Source organism: Myxocyprinus asiaticus, chromosome 41, assembly GCF_019703515.2.
Source record: "Myxocyprinus asiaticus isolate MX2 ecotype Aquarium Trade chromosome 41, UBuf_Myxa_2, whole genome shotgun sequence".
Lineage (NCBI taxonomy): Eukaryota > Metazoa > Chordata > Actinopteri > Cypriniformes > Catostomidae > Myxocyprinus > Myxocyprinus asiaticus.
Window position 1 is genome coordinate 22,190,567 of NC_059384.1, and position 17,364 is coordinate 22,207,930.

General features: G+C 35.7%; 2 protein-coding genes and 1 long non-coding RNA gene across 5 annotated transcripts in view; 1 reads left to right on the top strand and 2 right to left on the bottom strand.

Moving 5' to 3' along the window:
• LOC127431429 (B-cell receptor CD22-like) overlaps positions 1-889 on the bottom strand; it is a 15,673-nt gene extending 14,784 nt beyond the window's left edge. Inside the window, exons 1-3 of the mRNA XM_051681812.1 lie at positions 875-889; positions 553-625; positions 13-393 (exon numbers count right to left, since the gene is read on the bottom strand). Of these exons, the coding sequence (XP_051537772.1) occupies positions 13-393; positions 553-616 (445 nt within the window). The 5' untranslated portion in view covers positions 617-625; positions 875-889. The remainder of the gene's footprint in view (positions 1-12; positions 394-552; positions 626-874) is intronic.
• The window catches only part of LOC127431437 (uncharacterized), a 23,187-nt gene extending 8,529 nt beyond the window's left edge, over positions 1-14,658 (top strand). The window contains exons 4-6 of one of the 2 annotated variants that reach the window (XR_007895606.1): positions 236-324; positions 13,071-13,157; positions 14,523-14,658. This is a non-coding gene — a long non-coding RNA (uncharacterized LOC127431437). The remainder of the gene's footprint in view (positions 1-235; positions 325-13,070; positions 13,158-14,522) is intronic. The other variant, XR_007895607.1, reaches the window with a different exon arrangement.
• Positions 11,373-15,337, bottom strand: LOC127431430 (B-cell receptor CD22-like). Of its 2 annotated transcripts, XM_051681813.1 has the most exons (8): positions 15,192-15,337; positions 14,843-14,915; positions 14,300-14,683; positions 13,410-13,721; positions 13,009-13,272; positions 12,670-12,754; positions 12,393-12,453; positions 11,373-12,210 (listed from the first exon to the last, which is right to left on the bottom strand). In XM_051681813.1, exons 2-8 carry the CDS (start codon positions 14,904-14,906, stop codon positions 11,992-11,994), a joined length of 1,389 nt encoding a protein of 462 aa, XP_051537773.1. In that variant the 5' UTR covers positions 14,907-14,915; positions 15,192-15,337; the 3' UTR covers positions 11,373-11,991. The 2 variants fall into 2 exon arrangements, with proteins under 2 accessions (XP_051537773.1, XP_051537774.1); XM_051681814.1 differs by lacking the exon at positions 12,670-12,754 and having other exon boundaries at positions 12,019-12,210.
• Positions 15,338-17,364: the final 2,027 nt, after the last annotated feature.

Sequence of the window (17,364 nt, forward strand, 5' to 3'; positions counted from 1 at the left end):
GACCCCACTTACCTGAGACAGATATGTTGATTGGACTGTTGACAAATGTTGCTCTAAAAACATTATTTGGCTCCATTTGCAACCTAAAGTAGTAGATGTCTGAATGATTCTTCATGATGTCATAGAAAACAGTGGTGCATTCACGCTGACTAACATTTCCAAGCATCTCTATGTGACTAAATCCTCTGATGATGTTTTGACTACCATTGAAAACGATGTTGTCTGGTTTTGTTAGGTCGACCTGATCTGTCTTTATCCAGCAACCAAAAGTAATGTCTGCAGTCTTCAGTCTGTCTTCAAAATCAGACACTTTGAATGTACAAGGTATCTCCACACAAGAACCGCTCAATGCTGTTATACTTCTTGGCAATATTGCATCATATTTTGGTGTTTCTGAAAACAGAAAATAAATCATACACAAAACTGTGTGACATCTTCAAAATATTTAAAAAATAAAATTGTGATTCAACTAAAATCATGCATAAAAGAATTCTTTAAAGTCTTCAGCTTTCTGATCACTTTAGTTTCTGTTAGACAGCACTACGAACTCACCTGAGGATGAATGTAGCAGCTTAGATATGATGACAATAAAAACCATGAATGCAAAGATAGACATCTCAAGTGTCTAACAACAAACACACAAACACCAAAACACTTCAGTTCTCACTATATGAAAACATTCTACTAAACTCCAATTGGGTGCCACAGTTTTTTGACTGGCACCTCTTAAAAAAGTGTTAAAATTTTCTGTTCATATCTAAGTAATACTTTTCATTATGATTTAGTACATAACATGAATATCTTTAAATGTCGTAAAGTTTGAAATGTGGCAAAAGACAGAATACAAAATATCTAGTTAATTGCAAAGTCTCACCTACAGCAATTCGATCTGTCAAAGAAAAGCAGAAGAAGAATGATTTCCTGTTAGAACACTGAATTTGTCCTACCTTTACAATTATTATGCAAATATTTTCAGACACAGAAGTGATGTGGAGATTAACTTTTTCCAGGAATATGTGGTTTTCACTGGTAAAGCCTTTAACATTTACAAATGAAAAGTAAAATGAACCTAACAAGTCCAAAAGGTGTACAACATATTTCAATACATACATTTATACTTCTATACACAACAGTATGTGAACACCTGAACACCACACCCATTTGTGCACACCAATATGTGTAGTAATTAAAAAACTTTCTTCCATTCTTTTGGGAAAGCTTTCCACTAGAATAGATGTTGGAACATGTCTGCAGTGATTTGCTCCCATTCAGACACAAGCATCAGTGAGGTCAGGCCCTGTTGGGTGATGAGTCCTAGCTCACAGACAGTTTTCCTATTTGTCCCAAATGTGTTCAGTGAAGTTCACATCAGGACTTTGTGCAGAGGGGCCATGCTAATCTTCTCTGTACGTCTTCCTCCAATCCCGGGTTTCGGCACCACTGTGGCAAAAAAAGAGGCTTAGATTAGCATGGCCCCAGTCCTGTCCATAAAATGATATTTAGAAAGATCATATGTGAATTGATTGCTATGATTTTTGATCATTATATTTAAATATCTTGATCATTGCATTAAAAACTTCTTGTGATGGCATAAAGACGTTGAATTAAATTAGCCTATTTTAGATGTTAAAATATAACCTCAAAACATGCAAGACTCGTAAACTCCATCTAAAATAAAATTATATATCATATGTGAATTGATTGCTATGAGTTATATTCGTTATGTATTATGTATTAAAAGTATGTGGACAACCCTTCTTATAAACTGGTTTGGCTATTTCAGGGACACTCATTACTATCAGTTGCACAAAATCAAGCAAACTGCCATACAATCTCCTTAAACAAACACTTTAGTAGAATGGGGGGTACCGTGGCTTCTGATGTGGAAGAATTTGACTGGCGGATGACACGCAGGTCCGTGTGTCTCTCTCTCTCTCCCTGGTGTCTCTGGCTCCTCCTTATCTCTCTCTCCCGCTGATTGGGGCAACTCAGCACCATTTTGAAAAGTACTGATTTAATATCTTAATTTCATGTGACGGAGTTGAGTTTTTGTGCTTCTGACTATAATATACTTCAAAATATTAATACAAATTATGATATTTCTTACCTGATTTTGCACCACACTGTTGAAGAAAGCTGAATGATATCACTTCTGGCAAATAATATCACATAGGGGTGGAACCAAAACTTTTATGGGCTGAAAATGGTTGGTGTGATGGGGTTGAGTTCAGACTGAGGGACAAAACTTTATAGCCTTGTTTTTATTTTAAAAAATCATGCATTAATGACAAAAATTATAGACAGTGCGCACATTTTATATATTATTTAGGTACAAATTTTGTGACAAAATGCTTGGTTTATGATAGAAGACATTGTTTTATGATAAAGATTGTTTTAATGCAATAATTATTTTAATTCATTATAATGGACATATATATGGTAAAAAGCTTTTAATTAGTGCTGTCAGTTGATTCAAATTTTCAATCACGATTAATCACATAATTGTTTTGTGGTTAATCACAATTAATCACAGATTTTAAAAGTGCTGAATTTGATATATATACTTCTTGTCAAAATGTATGTATTTTCATCTTAGGAAAGAAAACAAAACAATATGATGCTTTATTTACATTTTCCTAACAAAGCCACAATATAAAGACAATGCACTAAAATTGCACCAATTCAAGTAACATTAAACGTTTCCCAGAGTCTAAGTGGGAGTTTGACTAATTAAAAAAAACTAGTCCCTACATAGGTTGCATATTCATTGCAATGGACATTAAATCCCTTAAACTGTCATCCTCCACAATATTAATGTAGACTGTGGCAATCTGCTTTGTTTTCAGCAATCGTGAAGCTGGGTTCATGATTCTCTTCAAAATGGCAACGCCAGTGTTGTGCACTGCTTTGAACTCACAATGAAATGCGCTTGCAAACATAAACATCTCATTCTGCGTTTTGGTGATAGTTAAGATTTGGTGTGCTTCTGTGATAATTAAAAAGTGCCTTACATAATCTGAAAAATACTTTCTATCCCAAGTCCCATCTGTGCTTGTTTTGTACATCAAATAGTGTTAAGACCTCCTTTCTCCATCATTTTATCACTGACAGGGAAGCACTGTCAGAGATTCTTTTATATACTGAAATAACAACCTCCGCGGCTCTATCATAGGAGAAAGCATAACGCCAGAGATTATTAAGCAGAGATGGTCCTCTTCTATTAAAATAAATGGGAGAAATTAGAATGCTCAACCAAGGAGCTCTGTGAGCCCAACGGGCAATGGATGTAGATAGGAAGTCCCGCCTTAAGCCCCGTTCACACTGTCAGCAATTCTGTTGCTGTATGCAACGGGAAACTATTAATTTTCAATGAGAGCTGGGGACTTCTGGCAACCCAAGCGACAGCAACCGTTGGCGACAGGATGTGGGCGTGTCAAGTGATGAGACAAAGTTGAGAAAAGTTCAGCTTGATGCAAATGCGGAACGATATCGCACAGCGACAGCCAATGAGAAGACAGTGAAACTCACGTCATCTGTCTCCTGTGAGACTAAGTGCAATGGTCTGGTTCCGGAAGTAAAAATCCCATACATTTATCCCATAGACAAAATGATTTTCAATGATAACTTATAAACCTTTAAAGATGGACATACTGTGAGGTCGATGGTATATGCTTCCGTTGAAGCCATCCGTCTGCATTATCTCAACTTTATTGTTTAAAAAATGTGTTTGATAACAGAATTCATGGTAAACAATTACATTACCCATGGTACATCAGAGAAAGATCCACCAATCAGAGAACAGCTGCCACCGAAAACCACGAAACGTGCTGACCGCGCTCCCATGATGCACTGTAAATGAAGCAATCGAGTCGGTATCCCTTCACCCTTAAACTATTTATATATTTGTACATATTGGGATATTTTGCAATAAACAAAATATATATTGTTCTATACTAATACAAAACAACCTAAAATCAATATTTGTTATATATTTCCATAGTTTTATATTCAATTACATCATTCGAAATGCTTCATGGCATTGTAGTTTGTGCCTTCATGAAAGACGGTCAGTACACAGCCTTGTACCTTTGTCTTTATGTCCAATTTTCTTTTTTGATTCACCTTGGAGCTGGATGGTTTGGTTCATGGCTCACAACTCTTTTATGAAGGATTTTATAAATTCTTCTATGGAAGAAATGAATGGAGAAAATACTTCCGGAACCCAGATGGCTGAAAAAGTGGGCGGTCACTGTAGCGTTCTATGGAAATGTGTGCAGGAAAGAGGAAGGAGTTGTTGTTTTCATCGATTTCACCTCTCTTTATCATGTTTCTGTTACAGCTTACATGGATATAATAAAACAGTCATGCGTGGAAACCCGTGTCAGACATTGTCAGCATTCTGAGTGAGTTTGATTGATACACTGAAAGATCGATCTTTGTGTTGATATAATGCGTGAGTATTGATGCAGTTTATAAAAATTTCCCTTCCAAAATGCTAATTTTTAGCAGCAGGTAAATTCATTTCTTATCAAATTGGATAATGTACCAGAAACTGTCAACATTTATAGTGGGTTTAATGCATACATTAATAGACTGTTCGTCTTGTTCATGATAGGATGCACTGAGCACAGCTGTAGTTTATACAGTATAAAAGCACTCTCCTCAGCAGAATGTTCATTATTAGAGGCAAAGCAAATGATTCCTTGTCAACTAAGAATTATACATTTGTTTTACTGGCAATCTAGCTCATCTGTGATTAAATCTTCTGAAGCTATGGCCAGTTGTGCAGCCAACCAATAATGTTAGAGCGACAGCAGTAGGAACGCCCACTAACGACAAGAAATACAGAGACTAGCGAAATCTAGCGATAAAATCGCTGACAGTGTGAACAGGGATTACTGTTAAAAGAGTCAGTCACCTTTTAGATACAGACATCACCTGTCAACAGGGCCGGACTGGCAATAGGGAGAACCTGGACTTTTCCCGGTAGGCCGGCCGCGTAATGGGGACGAATGGGCTGCGATAACCTGAAACGGCTTTTTGGGACAGTTTCTATGTCAAATCCAGGGCCGATTTCTCTTCCCAGTCCACCCCTGCCTGTCAATCAACTTTAGAACGTGCATGTGCAAGCTATACAAGCCGGGGAAATGGCGTTTTTTTTAAAAAAAAAATTTATTTTATTTTTTTTATTGTAATATGAGGTAAAGAATCACAGTTTATGATTCCAGTATTGTCAGATTTTATTGCTGATTTGAAATATAATCTTGACCAACCGTTTTTTTAGATTTTGGTCTTTCTCCATTCAAGTAGATAGGAGCTGTACTGTCATGAATGGAAATAGCCTCCCGAGAGTGTTCCAAAGATGGCCGACAGTAGACTGACTTGCTAGAAAGACTTTGATAATGGTCAAATAGCGTTTTAAGACAGTTCCACCAATTGAATGTCTATGGGACCGCCGCCTTCTGCTATTTTATGCTAAGCTTAAGGCTCTCTTGGTTGAAGTGCTCTGGCACTGTGGCATGTGTGTCAGTGTAATGACTCCGGGCGGACACATTACAAGGGTTCTGCCCTTCACACCAGTGTTTATGCTGTATTAACGGTAAATGCGTTAATCGCAATTAAGAAAAATTTAACGCGTTAAACTTTTTTAATTAATCACATGCAATAATACACTAATTCTGACAGCTCTACTTTTAACATTTCATTTGAGTGAACCACCACTTTAAAAAAAAGTCTGGGGTTAAATCCCAAATTAGATTCTTCTAATCTTACTGCCCAATCAGAGATTTTCATCCTGGACAAAGAGACTACACATATTATACAAATCCACATTCATCATACTCTAGAACTGATCATTTTTTGGCATTTGGAAGAGACAAATATAGAATTGGTAACTGTGCTATTGGTTTAATTGATATATCTGACCATGCATTGATATCACTTTCACAAAATTTAGGGAGTAAACTGAAAAACACTCTCTGGAAATTAAATTCCAGCATTCTGAATAACAGAGAGATTAAACAACATCTTATAGCAGAAACAGAACAATATTTAGAGCAGAATGATAATGGACAAGTGTCCCCTATCATATTATGGGATGCTTGTAAAGCGGTCCTCGGGGGAAAAATTATAGCTATTACTTCTAAATTGAAGAAATGTAGACAAAAAAACTTAACACACTTAAAAATAACTTAAATCAATTAGAAATGAACAATAAGATATATCCTAATAAAAAATTATTTCAGGAAATTAAGAGAATTAAAGTGGAAATAGATAATTTATATACTCAGGAAATAGAGAAAAAAAAACGAATGTTTTAAAGCAGAAATATTACGAGTCTGGAGGGAAAGTAATGAAATTACTGGCTAGAAAGTTACGCAAACAACAAGCTGATTCAACTATACAGAAAATACTAGATCCTATGTCAAAACTAATATTTCATAAATCAGAAGATATTCAGAGAGTGTTCGAAAATTATTATAAGGGATTGTATTCCCAATCACAGACGGTAGATCCTTTGAAAATTGATTTTTTTCCTCACAACTTTAAAACTCCCTTATATTGGTGATAACCTGAATGCTAAGCTTCTAGAAGATATAACTGAGGAAGAAATAAATAAAGCAATATCCGGACTCAAAACAAATAAATCCCCAGGTCCAGATGGATTTACTTCCAAATGGTATAAGATATTTAGGCAACAAATTACTTCGATCTTATTATCGTCTTTTAATTGTGTTTTACAAGGAGGCGAATTGCCGCCCTCATGGCGTGAAGCTGTTATTTCTGTGATTCCAAAAGAGGGAAAAAATAAACAGGATTGTGCAGCATATAGACCAGTTTCTGTTTTGAATGTGGATTATAAGTTATTTGCTTCTATTTTAGCAAAAAGGATTTAAATGGTCACTAATTAATTCAGACCAAACAGGTTTTATTCGAGGTAGACAAATGCAAGACAATATTAGATGGACTCTCCATACTATCAACCATACCCTAGATTGTCATTTACAGGCTGTTCTTTTAAGCCTTGATGCCGAAAAGGCCTTTGATTCAGTTAATTAGTGTTTTCTTAAGAGTGTACTTTTCAAGTTTAAATTCCAGGAAAAGTTTATTCAAGTAATACAAAACATATATTCTAGACCCTCTGCATGAATTAAAATAAATGGTGATTTGTCAAAGATGTTTACACTAGAAAGGGGCACAAGACAAGGGTGCCCTCTTTCCCCTCTGCTCTTCGCATTATTTATTGAACCCCTGGGACAGTGTATTAGGCAAAATTCAAAAATGAAAGGAATTAATATAAAGGAAGATGAGCACAAAATAGCACTATTTGCTGATGATGTGTTAATGTACTTAAAGGATCCGTCTGGGTCATTTATTGAGCTCATGGAAACACAAAATTATCTTTGGATCCTTTTCAGGATTTAAATTGAACATTCTAAAAACACAAGTATTGACTTTTAATTACAACCCCCCAAAAGAAATAAGAAAGGAGTATAGTTTTAATTGGGATCTTAAATATATTAAATACTTAGGAATATATATCCCTAAGGATATAAAAGACTTAGAAATGCTTTATTATGGTTCCATTAAAAAAACAAATTTAAACAGACATAGCAAGATGGATTCTTTTACCTTTTTTTAATATGGGATCTAGAATAGACTCAATTAAGCAAAATATACTTCCTAGGCTTCTGTATTTGTTTCAGTCTCTACCCACTGCCTTGCCTAAAAAACAGATTACCAACTGGGACAAATTGCTCTCCAGATTCATATGGCAGGGTAGGAAACCAAGGATAACATTTAAAACCCTGCAGTTAAGTAAAGAAAAATGTGGGGTGGCTCTACCATGTATACAAAAATACTGTTGTGCTGCACAAATGAGATTTATAGTTTGTTGGTGCAACCCAGAATATCAGGCAAGATGGAAAGACGTAGAGACTCATTGGTTCAGAGAGACACCTTTAAAATCGTCCATTGCAGATGAAAACTAATCAAAAAGAAATAAGAAAATCAATGGATTAAGGTAACTCTAAAAATTTGGTATGAGATTATTAAGGAATATAAAATAAAGGATTCGGTGAAAATACTGAAATGGTGCTCATATGATTCAGAATTTAAACCAAATACGTTAGACATGCGCTTCAAAACATGGACTGAGAAAGGGCTCACAGCCTATTGCACTATTATGAATAGAGGACAGTTATTAGATTTTCAATCTCTTAAAGAAAGATTTAGTTTAGAGTCAAAGGATTTTTACAGATACCTTCAACTGCGTCAACATTTTTATCACAACATTAAAAAAGATACTGATGAAGTTCCTAACAATAAAGCTATCATTAAAATAATCACCTCAGCATATAAGGCTCAGCCATTGGAGAAGATTATTAGGGGCCTGGGTAGCTCAGTGGTAAAGACACTGGCTACCACCCCTGGAGTTCGCTATTTCGCTAGTTCAAATCCCAGGGTGTGCTGAGTGACTCCAGCCAGGTCTCCTAAGCAACCAAATTGGCCCAGTTGCTAGGGAGGATAGAGTAACATGGGGTAACCTCCTTGTGGTTGCTATAATGTGGTTCTCACTCTCAGTGGGGCATGTGGTGAGTTGTGTGTGGATGCCGCGGTGAATAGCGTGCAGCTATGTCTCCACAACAAGCAACTGGGATTCATCCTCCACCACCCGGACTGAGGCGAATCACTACATGACCACGAGGACTTAAAAGCACATTGGGAATTGGGCATTCCAAATTGGGAGAAAAAGGGAAAAAATCCACACAAAAAAACCCACAAATTATAAAAAGCATTTTTAAATTAAGACACATCCCTATACATTAAGGAGAGATGGGAAAAAGAAAGCAGCATCACAATAACAACTGAGGAATGGGAAAACATATGCAAAATTCAATGGGCAACCTCCTGCTCCTCATCCATTTTTCTTCACTCCAAAACAGAAAAGTATATTTTTAGGTAACTCAATATGTTGGAGGCAATGTGGTTCTCAAGATGCCAATCATTACCATATATTCTGGGACTGTCCTAACATCAAACGTTTTTGGGAAGATATACACTCTGTTTTAGAAAAGATTCTAGACACCTCAACTGATTTTAATTTTAAGGTTCTCTATCTAGGCAAAGTTTCTTTGGTCTCCTGGGAAAGTAGGAACAAATATATGTTTAGGATTCTTCTTGCATCAAGCAAAAAAGCAATAACCACATGTTGGTATAAACCTAAGCCTCCACAAATTCAGGATTGGATTGAAGTTTTAAAAAATATTTTTACCATGGAGAAAATTACGTTTTATGTGAACTTTCAGAGAGACGTATTTGTTGATTATTGGTTTAAATGGATTGAATATATAAACCCTATTGAGCCAAACACTTTTTGCCTTTAGATTGTATTTTGTACGAGCATCTGTGATTGTTGTGACCCACTTCCCCTTCTTTGTACATAGTTTTTTGTATTGAATCTGTAAATGACTTAAAGAGATTCATTGTATTGTTTTTTCTTGTATTTTTTGTGAGGAATTTGTCACTTTAGAAACCTGATACTCTTGTCTTCGAGATTAATGTACTCTGCTTTTAGAGGAGTTATCTCTAGAAAAAATGTTGTAGAGGCTGTGGAAGTGACAAATGTCATAAACAAATGTTGAAAAATTTTATCCTTTATGCAATAAAAATTTAAATAAAAAATATTTTAAAAAAATTCTGGGGGACTGAAATATTACAAAATCCCAAGAATTACCCTAAAATCAGTTACCACCTGATGTTTCAACTGATGTTTCAAACTTTATTCGAATAAGTGGCAGCTTATAAATCTGAAAACAAGAGACACATCATCACGGCATCTCATGTCATGTTATAATAAATACATTCCAACGAGGGGCGGGGCCAGAAGGGTGGCACGGGATGGCAGCTGCCACCCTAAAAATTAGCTTTGCCACACCAACTCGGACCCCGCTCGCGTCCTGGTGATGGTGCGCAACGGCTTAACACGTCCGTGTCGTGCATGGTCCATAACAACGTTCCGCCCGTGTCTGGCAGTACACAGTGTTTCGCCTCAGTAGACAAAAAAAAACAAAACAAAAAACACATTCGCTTACCACATTAATTTTGCCCATGTTAAAGTTCTGAGGGGGCCTTGCAAAAAAGCTCACTGGATGTTTATTGTTTTTGGCACCATTTTAAGTAAACTCTAGAGAATATTATGCGTGAAAATCTCAGAAGATCAGCAGTTACAGAAATACTCAAACCAGCTCATCTGACACCAACAATCATGCCACGCTCCAAATAGCTGAGATCACATTTTTTTCTCCATTCTGATGGTTGATGTGAACATTAGTTGAAGCTCCTGATCCATATCTGCATGATTTTATGCAATGCACTGCTGCCACATGATTGGCTGATTAGATAATAATCACACACAGTAAATTAGTTGGTGTACAGGTGTTCCTAATAAAGTGCTCAGTGAGTGTACATTGACATGTTTATCCAGTAAAAACACAATTGCTAAATGTTTCTTTCCGCAACATACTTACACATGCATAATCCAAGCAGACAAACATAGTACTATTCAGTGTCATTTTGTGATTTTAATCCTGGTCGATCTCTTTTCCTGGGCAGTGAACATAACATATACAGTTTCTTGACCTGGGCTTTCTCTATGGTGCAGTTGGTTTGGTCTCTTCATCATGGATTCCAAAAGGATTATACTGGGGGCCTGGGTAGCTCAGGAAGTAACAACACTGACTTCCACACCAGCATTTCTATGACCATCTATACAACATGAATTCAATTTAGTCAAATTTGGAATGTGCCAAAGAATACAAAAATAACCATTTGACAGAGAAATCTTACCTACACTCATACAGTCTGTCAGCCAAATGAAAGCAGAAGACCAGAATGATTTCCCCAAACAGAACAGTATACATTTCTTGTACATTTACAATTAGTATGTAAATATTTTAAGACACAGAAGTGATTTGGAGATTAACTTTTTCCAGCAGAGCCGTTCATTTCTGGCTCCAATTTCATATGAAAAATAAAATTAATCAATCAGATCAATTAGAAAATTATATTTATTACTTTTCTAGATATGTCATGATCTTGTTCATCCATGAGTACACTAACTACAGATTTCTTAATTAAAGAGCATTCTTATAACAGTGAAAAGACATTCAGGGCTCAGGAAATACAGTAGCAGTCAAAGGTTTAGACCTCATAAACCTGTTATTTACTTTTACTATATTCCACATTTTAGACAGATGAATAAAAGAAAAAGAAATGGGATGGAGAAGAAAAATGACACGGCAAGTGGCAAAGGCTTAAAACAAGCTTTATACTGTACGTTTTATTTATCTAATAGAATCATGCAAACCTGTGTAGATATGAAACAGATATGGTTTTATATCCAATCATAAACGTGTAAATAAACATGAAATACACAAAAGTACATCCCTGAAAATATAATTTTTTAGCCAGTCAAATTACATCATTTCTTTTCATGTCTTAACTAGGAATCCATGCATTTGTTTCAGCAAGAAGCACTATATCAGGAGTGATTTTAATAATTGCAATATATCATTGTGCACTTTAAGTCTGTTGTGTGCCTTTATTTTCATCATGTTTCTTTTTGACAGGCACTGCGTTCCAAATGGCATAGATGATGCTTTCGCAGACTGACTTCACAAACTATGTGAAAATTGTGAACAACTATGTGGATATACAGTATTAGCCCTATGACTTTTAATCTAAACAATATTACACAGATGGGAACTACAGGATAAAGTTTATGTGCTATACATTAATAAATAATTTTAAATTAATTCTTTCAATTTTATTTTTAAAGTATAGCATTAAAATTCACATTAAATTCAGATTTCTATCCAGATTAAGCCGAAGTTGCTAAATAATATCATCCCACAATGCACAAAATACACATGAGACAATCTAAGCTGACAAAATCTTTTACTATTTATAACCCATGTTATCTGATGTAGACTAATCCCTGTTCATCGCTTTCCCTGGGCTGCAAACCAAAGCATAAACCGTCTCTTGACCTAAGCTTTTCTCTGGAGTGCAGTTAGTTTTGAGGTTGGAGAAGTCGATCTCTCCATAGTGGATTACGTCATCCTCATCCTTAGGGATCACTCGCTCCTCACTTGTCATGTAAGCACTATTATTATAAATGGAGCTGATCTGCACATGTTTTTTATGGTCCTGAAAAAAAAAAAAAAAAAAAAGGAACTTGATGATTACTGTGGATCCACTGTTATTACATTCTGCAAATAATATACCATTTCTTCTTACAGAGCAAAATGCACATTAGAGTATTGATATCTGCTTATGACAGTTCCTATTACCATAATAATGGCAGTAATGCAATCTAATAGTGAACATACCTGATCTGAGAGTCCAGTTTCCCCTGTAATGGATTCACTGAATGCCTTTGTTCGTAGTAATCTGTATCAATAAGAAATACATCCAATACTGCAATAGACCATCATATTGTGGACACCATATTTTATTTATGTTGGAAAGTGAAACTAGATAGCTCTGATTTTCCAAACTGTTAATAAGGAGCTGAACTACTCCTTTAAGATTTTATGCCTTTTCTTTACACTCTTCAAATGACAGTAAAGAAAATAGAATCACTATTCAAACAATAGTAGTCTCTACCTTCTGAAAATCGTTGCCAGTAGAAATAACAAGAGTAAAACTAAAACTCCTCCGACACAGCCTACAACCAAAGATATGAAGTATCCTAAAATGAACCAGTTTAAATAATTAGGCAAAATTAGTTAGCTTGGTTCAGTACCCATCACAAATAATGACAAATGAAGTCCAATCCTAAAACTGGGGCTACTCATGATCCTTAGTTAACATTTAGTACACATTACAATATATCATAAAGTTCTGATTGTAAATTCAGTAATATGAAACCAATTAGCAGCCATCATCTACGTACCAAACTATACCATAAATACTAAGTATGTCAAATGTCTGTTTTAAACTCACCTTCCATGATCAGCTGGACCTCTTCTGACTTCTGGGCACCATGTTTGTTTTTTACCATGCAGAAGTACCAGCCTCCACTGGTTTTACCTACACTGAAGGTCATTTGATCTCCAAAAGCCAGATGCCTCTGCTCTCCACGCTTATACCAGGTGTAGTTCATATCATTTGATGGACTGGCTTTGCTTTTGCAAGTCAATGTCACATTAGTGCCAACAGAGACTGTAGCAGATGGCTCAGTGATGATATGAGTTTCTTTTGGGGGAACTTTGGGGGCATAAAGGACAAATTTGTTAGTAGGTCCTTTACACATAAATCTTTGACAAAATTATAAAACATTTGACATTACAGATCTGGGGATAATAATGCTTATGAAATAGAGCAAACTCCTTCAAATCTCTTACACAGAACTCGTAGCATCATGGTGGTCTCCACAGTTATGTCATTAGATGTATTTCTTGGATATGTAACAGTGCAGGAGATGTTCTTTCTGTGATCCATGTATGAAGGTTTAAAGGTGATTTGTGAAAACACTGACTGGGTTTTATCAGGTTTCTCCTGTAACTGTGTTGTAATGATGGCAGATTTGGGGATGTTTGACCAGGATAATTTAGGAGGTTGTTTGGGACAGGGGGCTTCAGCAGAGCAGCTTACACTGACTGTTGTTTCCTCCATCACTTCCTGTAGAGGTGTAAGTTCAAGTGGCATTGGCACATCTACAGAGCAAAGAAAACACTGTTAAAAATACTGTTAAATTTAAGAAAACAAATAACAAAAATAACACATAAAAGATGACCTGATGTACACTGTTTATAATAATAATAATAAAACAGTTTAGTTTAAGCTAAATATAAGTATTAAGCATAACTTAAGTAGCAGTCTAGATGTGATGGGTCTTACAGATCTAGGAATGCCGCTTTATTGTTCACTGTAAATGTAAAGGCAGTTCTTCCAAAAACTTGCATTACCAAAAATGCATGTGATGTCTTTTTAGATAAAGTTTTTACAGTGAATTGTTCATGATTATTCAATTCACAGTTTACTATACATTATTTGCATCATTCTTCCAGTCACAATATTTTATAGTGTAAATAAGGTCATCGTTAATACAATTTTCAAGCATGTTGCAAATGTAACCAATACTGCAACACATTTTATTCGGATATTAATTGTAATATTTAGTTGTGATGAAACCCATGTCATCTTGAGTGGCTTCATCTATGCTACAGATATGATTATAGATTAGTTTTAAAGATATTATAAAAGCACATTATAGTTTTCAGTGAAGCTTTACCTGAGACAGATATGTTGATTGGACTGTTGACAAATGTTGCTCTAAAAACCTTATTTGGCTCCATTTGCAACCTAAAGTAGTAGATGTCTGAATGATTCTTCATGATGTCATAGAAAACAGTGGTGCATTCACGCTGACTAACATTTCCAAGCATCTCTATGTGACTAAATCCTCTGATGATGTTTTGACTACCATTGAAAACGATGTTGTCTGGTTTTGTTAGGTCGAAATGATCTGTCTCCTTTATCCAGCAACCAAAAGTAATGTCTGCAGTCTTCAGTCTGTCTTCAAAATCAGACACGTTGAATGTACAAGGTATCTCCACACAAGAACCGCTCAATGCTGTTATACTTCTTGGCAATATTGCATCAAATTTTGGTGTTTCTGAAAACAGAAAATAAATCATACACAAATCTGTGTGACATCTTCAAAATATTTAAAAAATAAAATTGTGATTCAACTAAAATCATGCATAAAAGAATTCTTTAAAGTCTTCAGCTTTCTGATCACTTTAGTTTCTGTTAGACAGCACTACGAACTCACCTGAGGATGAATGTAGCAGCTTAGATATGATGACAATAAAAACCATGAATGCAAAGATAGACATCTCAAGTGTCTAACAACAAACACACAAACACCAAAACACTTCAGTTCTCACTATATGAAAACATTCTACTAAACTCCACTTGGGTGCCACAGTTTTTTATAGCCATCCCTTAAAAAGTATTATTTCTCTTCATGTCACTTGCTGATTTTTCATAAGCATTCTCATCTATTAAATAATGTTGACATTTTTTAATGAAAACAATACAAAATAGTAGTCTTACAGACTGTCACTCAAAGAAGAGCAGAATCCCCAAATTATTTCTTGATATAACAGTTGATTACTTACACCTTTACAACTATTAAGCAAATGTTTTCAGACACAGTGATGATGGAGAGTATCTCTTTCCTGGACTGTGGTTTCCACAAGTAAAGCTGTTAACATCTACAAGTAAAAAGTACAAATGAACCAACCACCCAAGTCCACTAACTGTAAATGCTTCATAGTTGCATCTAACAATGAATGACATTGCTTCTTGTTTTCAGCACTAAAATATCAGGCAACACTTATTATTCTGCCCACAACAGTCTGTTCTTCTTCCTCATTTGCAAACCTGTTTTTCAACCCGACAGCATAGACACTTTTCTATGGAGTTAATGATTATTAACTTTAAAATAATGTTGTGTTGAAGTATAATGGTTAGAGATCAGATCTGGGTTAGCAACTTAAAGGTTTAGGGGTCAAGAGTTACTCAACAGGGCCCACAGGCCTCCTGTGCAGTACCATGGCTCTAGAGTGTTATAAAAACAAAATTGCTGTGACAAACTGTCTAGAAAAGGATGTAATGAAAACAGCCTGATCTCACATAAAATTCGGCAAGTGTGTGTCGATTTTTCTTTAGCCGAAATCGGTTTACGTTGACCGAATTTGAAAACACTGCCTCCAGAGGCTAAAGCAGTAAGTGTTTCAGAGCATATAAACAAGTGCAACGTGCTAACAGTCATGCCACGAGGGAACATTATTGTTGATGGGAGATAGGGCATGTCAGTGAGACGGCATACTGTTGCAAATCCTAGGGTACTGGAACATTAAAAATCCAAATTTTGATTTTAATTCAGATTAAACCAAAGTTGCTAAATGTTATCTTTTCACAATGCATTTGCACAAAATGCACTTGAGACAATCCAAGCTGACAAAACATACTACTGTTTATTCATAACCTTGCTCTAAATTTTCAATCATAGTCATAAGATTTTATGCCTTTTCTTTACACTGAAAAACAATATGGCATTCTATAACTGTGTGTACCTTCTGAAAATCATAGCCAGCAGAAACAGCAACAGTAAAGCTGAAATTCCTCTGACACAACCAGCAATCAAAGGCACAGAGGATTCAAATGATCTTAAAATGAACCAGTGTCAAATTGAAATCAAAAGGCAAAATTAGTCAGGTTGGTTCAGTAAATAACATCACATGAGGTCAAGTCATATGCAATGACAATGTTATATGATGTCCAGTCATCACTATGGCTACTCATGATTCTAAGTTTGTTTAGTATCTGTACACATTACACATTTTAATTGTTGATTTAGTTACAAGAAATCAGTGAGCACCATTGATATCAAGCTGTATACCACTCATAGGAAGTTTGTCAAATGTCTGTTTTAACTTCACCTTCCACAATCTGCTGGACCTCTTCTGATTTCTGGGCACCATATTTGTTCTCTGCCATGCAGAAATACCAGTCTCAACTGGTTTTACTTACATAGAAGGTCATTAGTGTCAATAGGCACTATAGTACATTGCTCAATGATGATATGAGTTTGTTTTGGAGGAACTTTGGGGGTAGAAACAAGGGGGCTTCAGCAGAGCAGCTTACATTGACTGATGTTTCCTCCACCACTTCCTGTAGAATCTAGATCATTGGGTGTATGTTCATGTGGCATTGGCATGTCTACAGAGCAAAGAGAACAATGTTAAATAATACTGTTACATTTTTTTTAAAGTAGCAGATGTGAATGGTCATACAGTTACATCGAGGAATGCCCCTTTGTTTTTCACTATAACTGGAAAGGCAATTAATCAAAAAGTTAACATTACCATAAAAATACATGTGTTGCCTTGTTTATTATATAATACAATTTCCACATTAAAATGCCCATGATTATCCAATTCACCATTTATTCTGTAAAAATGTGTACATCCTTTTTTCCAGTCATTTCAAACCTTATGCAACGTCGCAACATTTATTTCTGTCCAGAGTTTTGGCCGAGATCTTGTATTGATGACGGGAGAGTCGAACCACTCTGTAAAGTCTTCTCCAGCACATCCCAAAGACTTTCAATGGGGTTGAGGTCAGGACTCTGTGGTGCTCAGTTCATGTGTGAAAATGATTCCTCATGCTCCCTGAACCACTCTTTCGCAATTTAAGCAAGATGAATCTTGGCATTATCATCCTAGAATATGCCCATGCCGTCAGGGAAGAAAAAATCCATTGATGGGATTTCCTGGTCATTCAGTA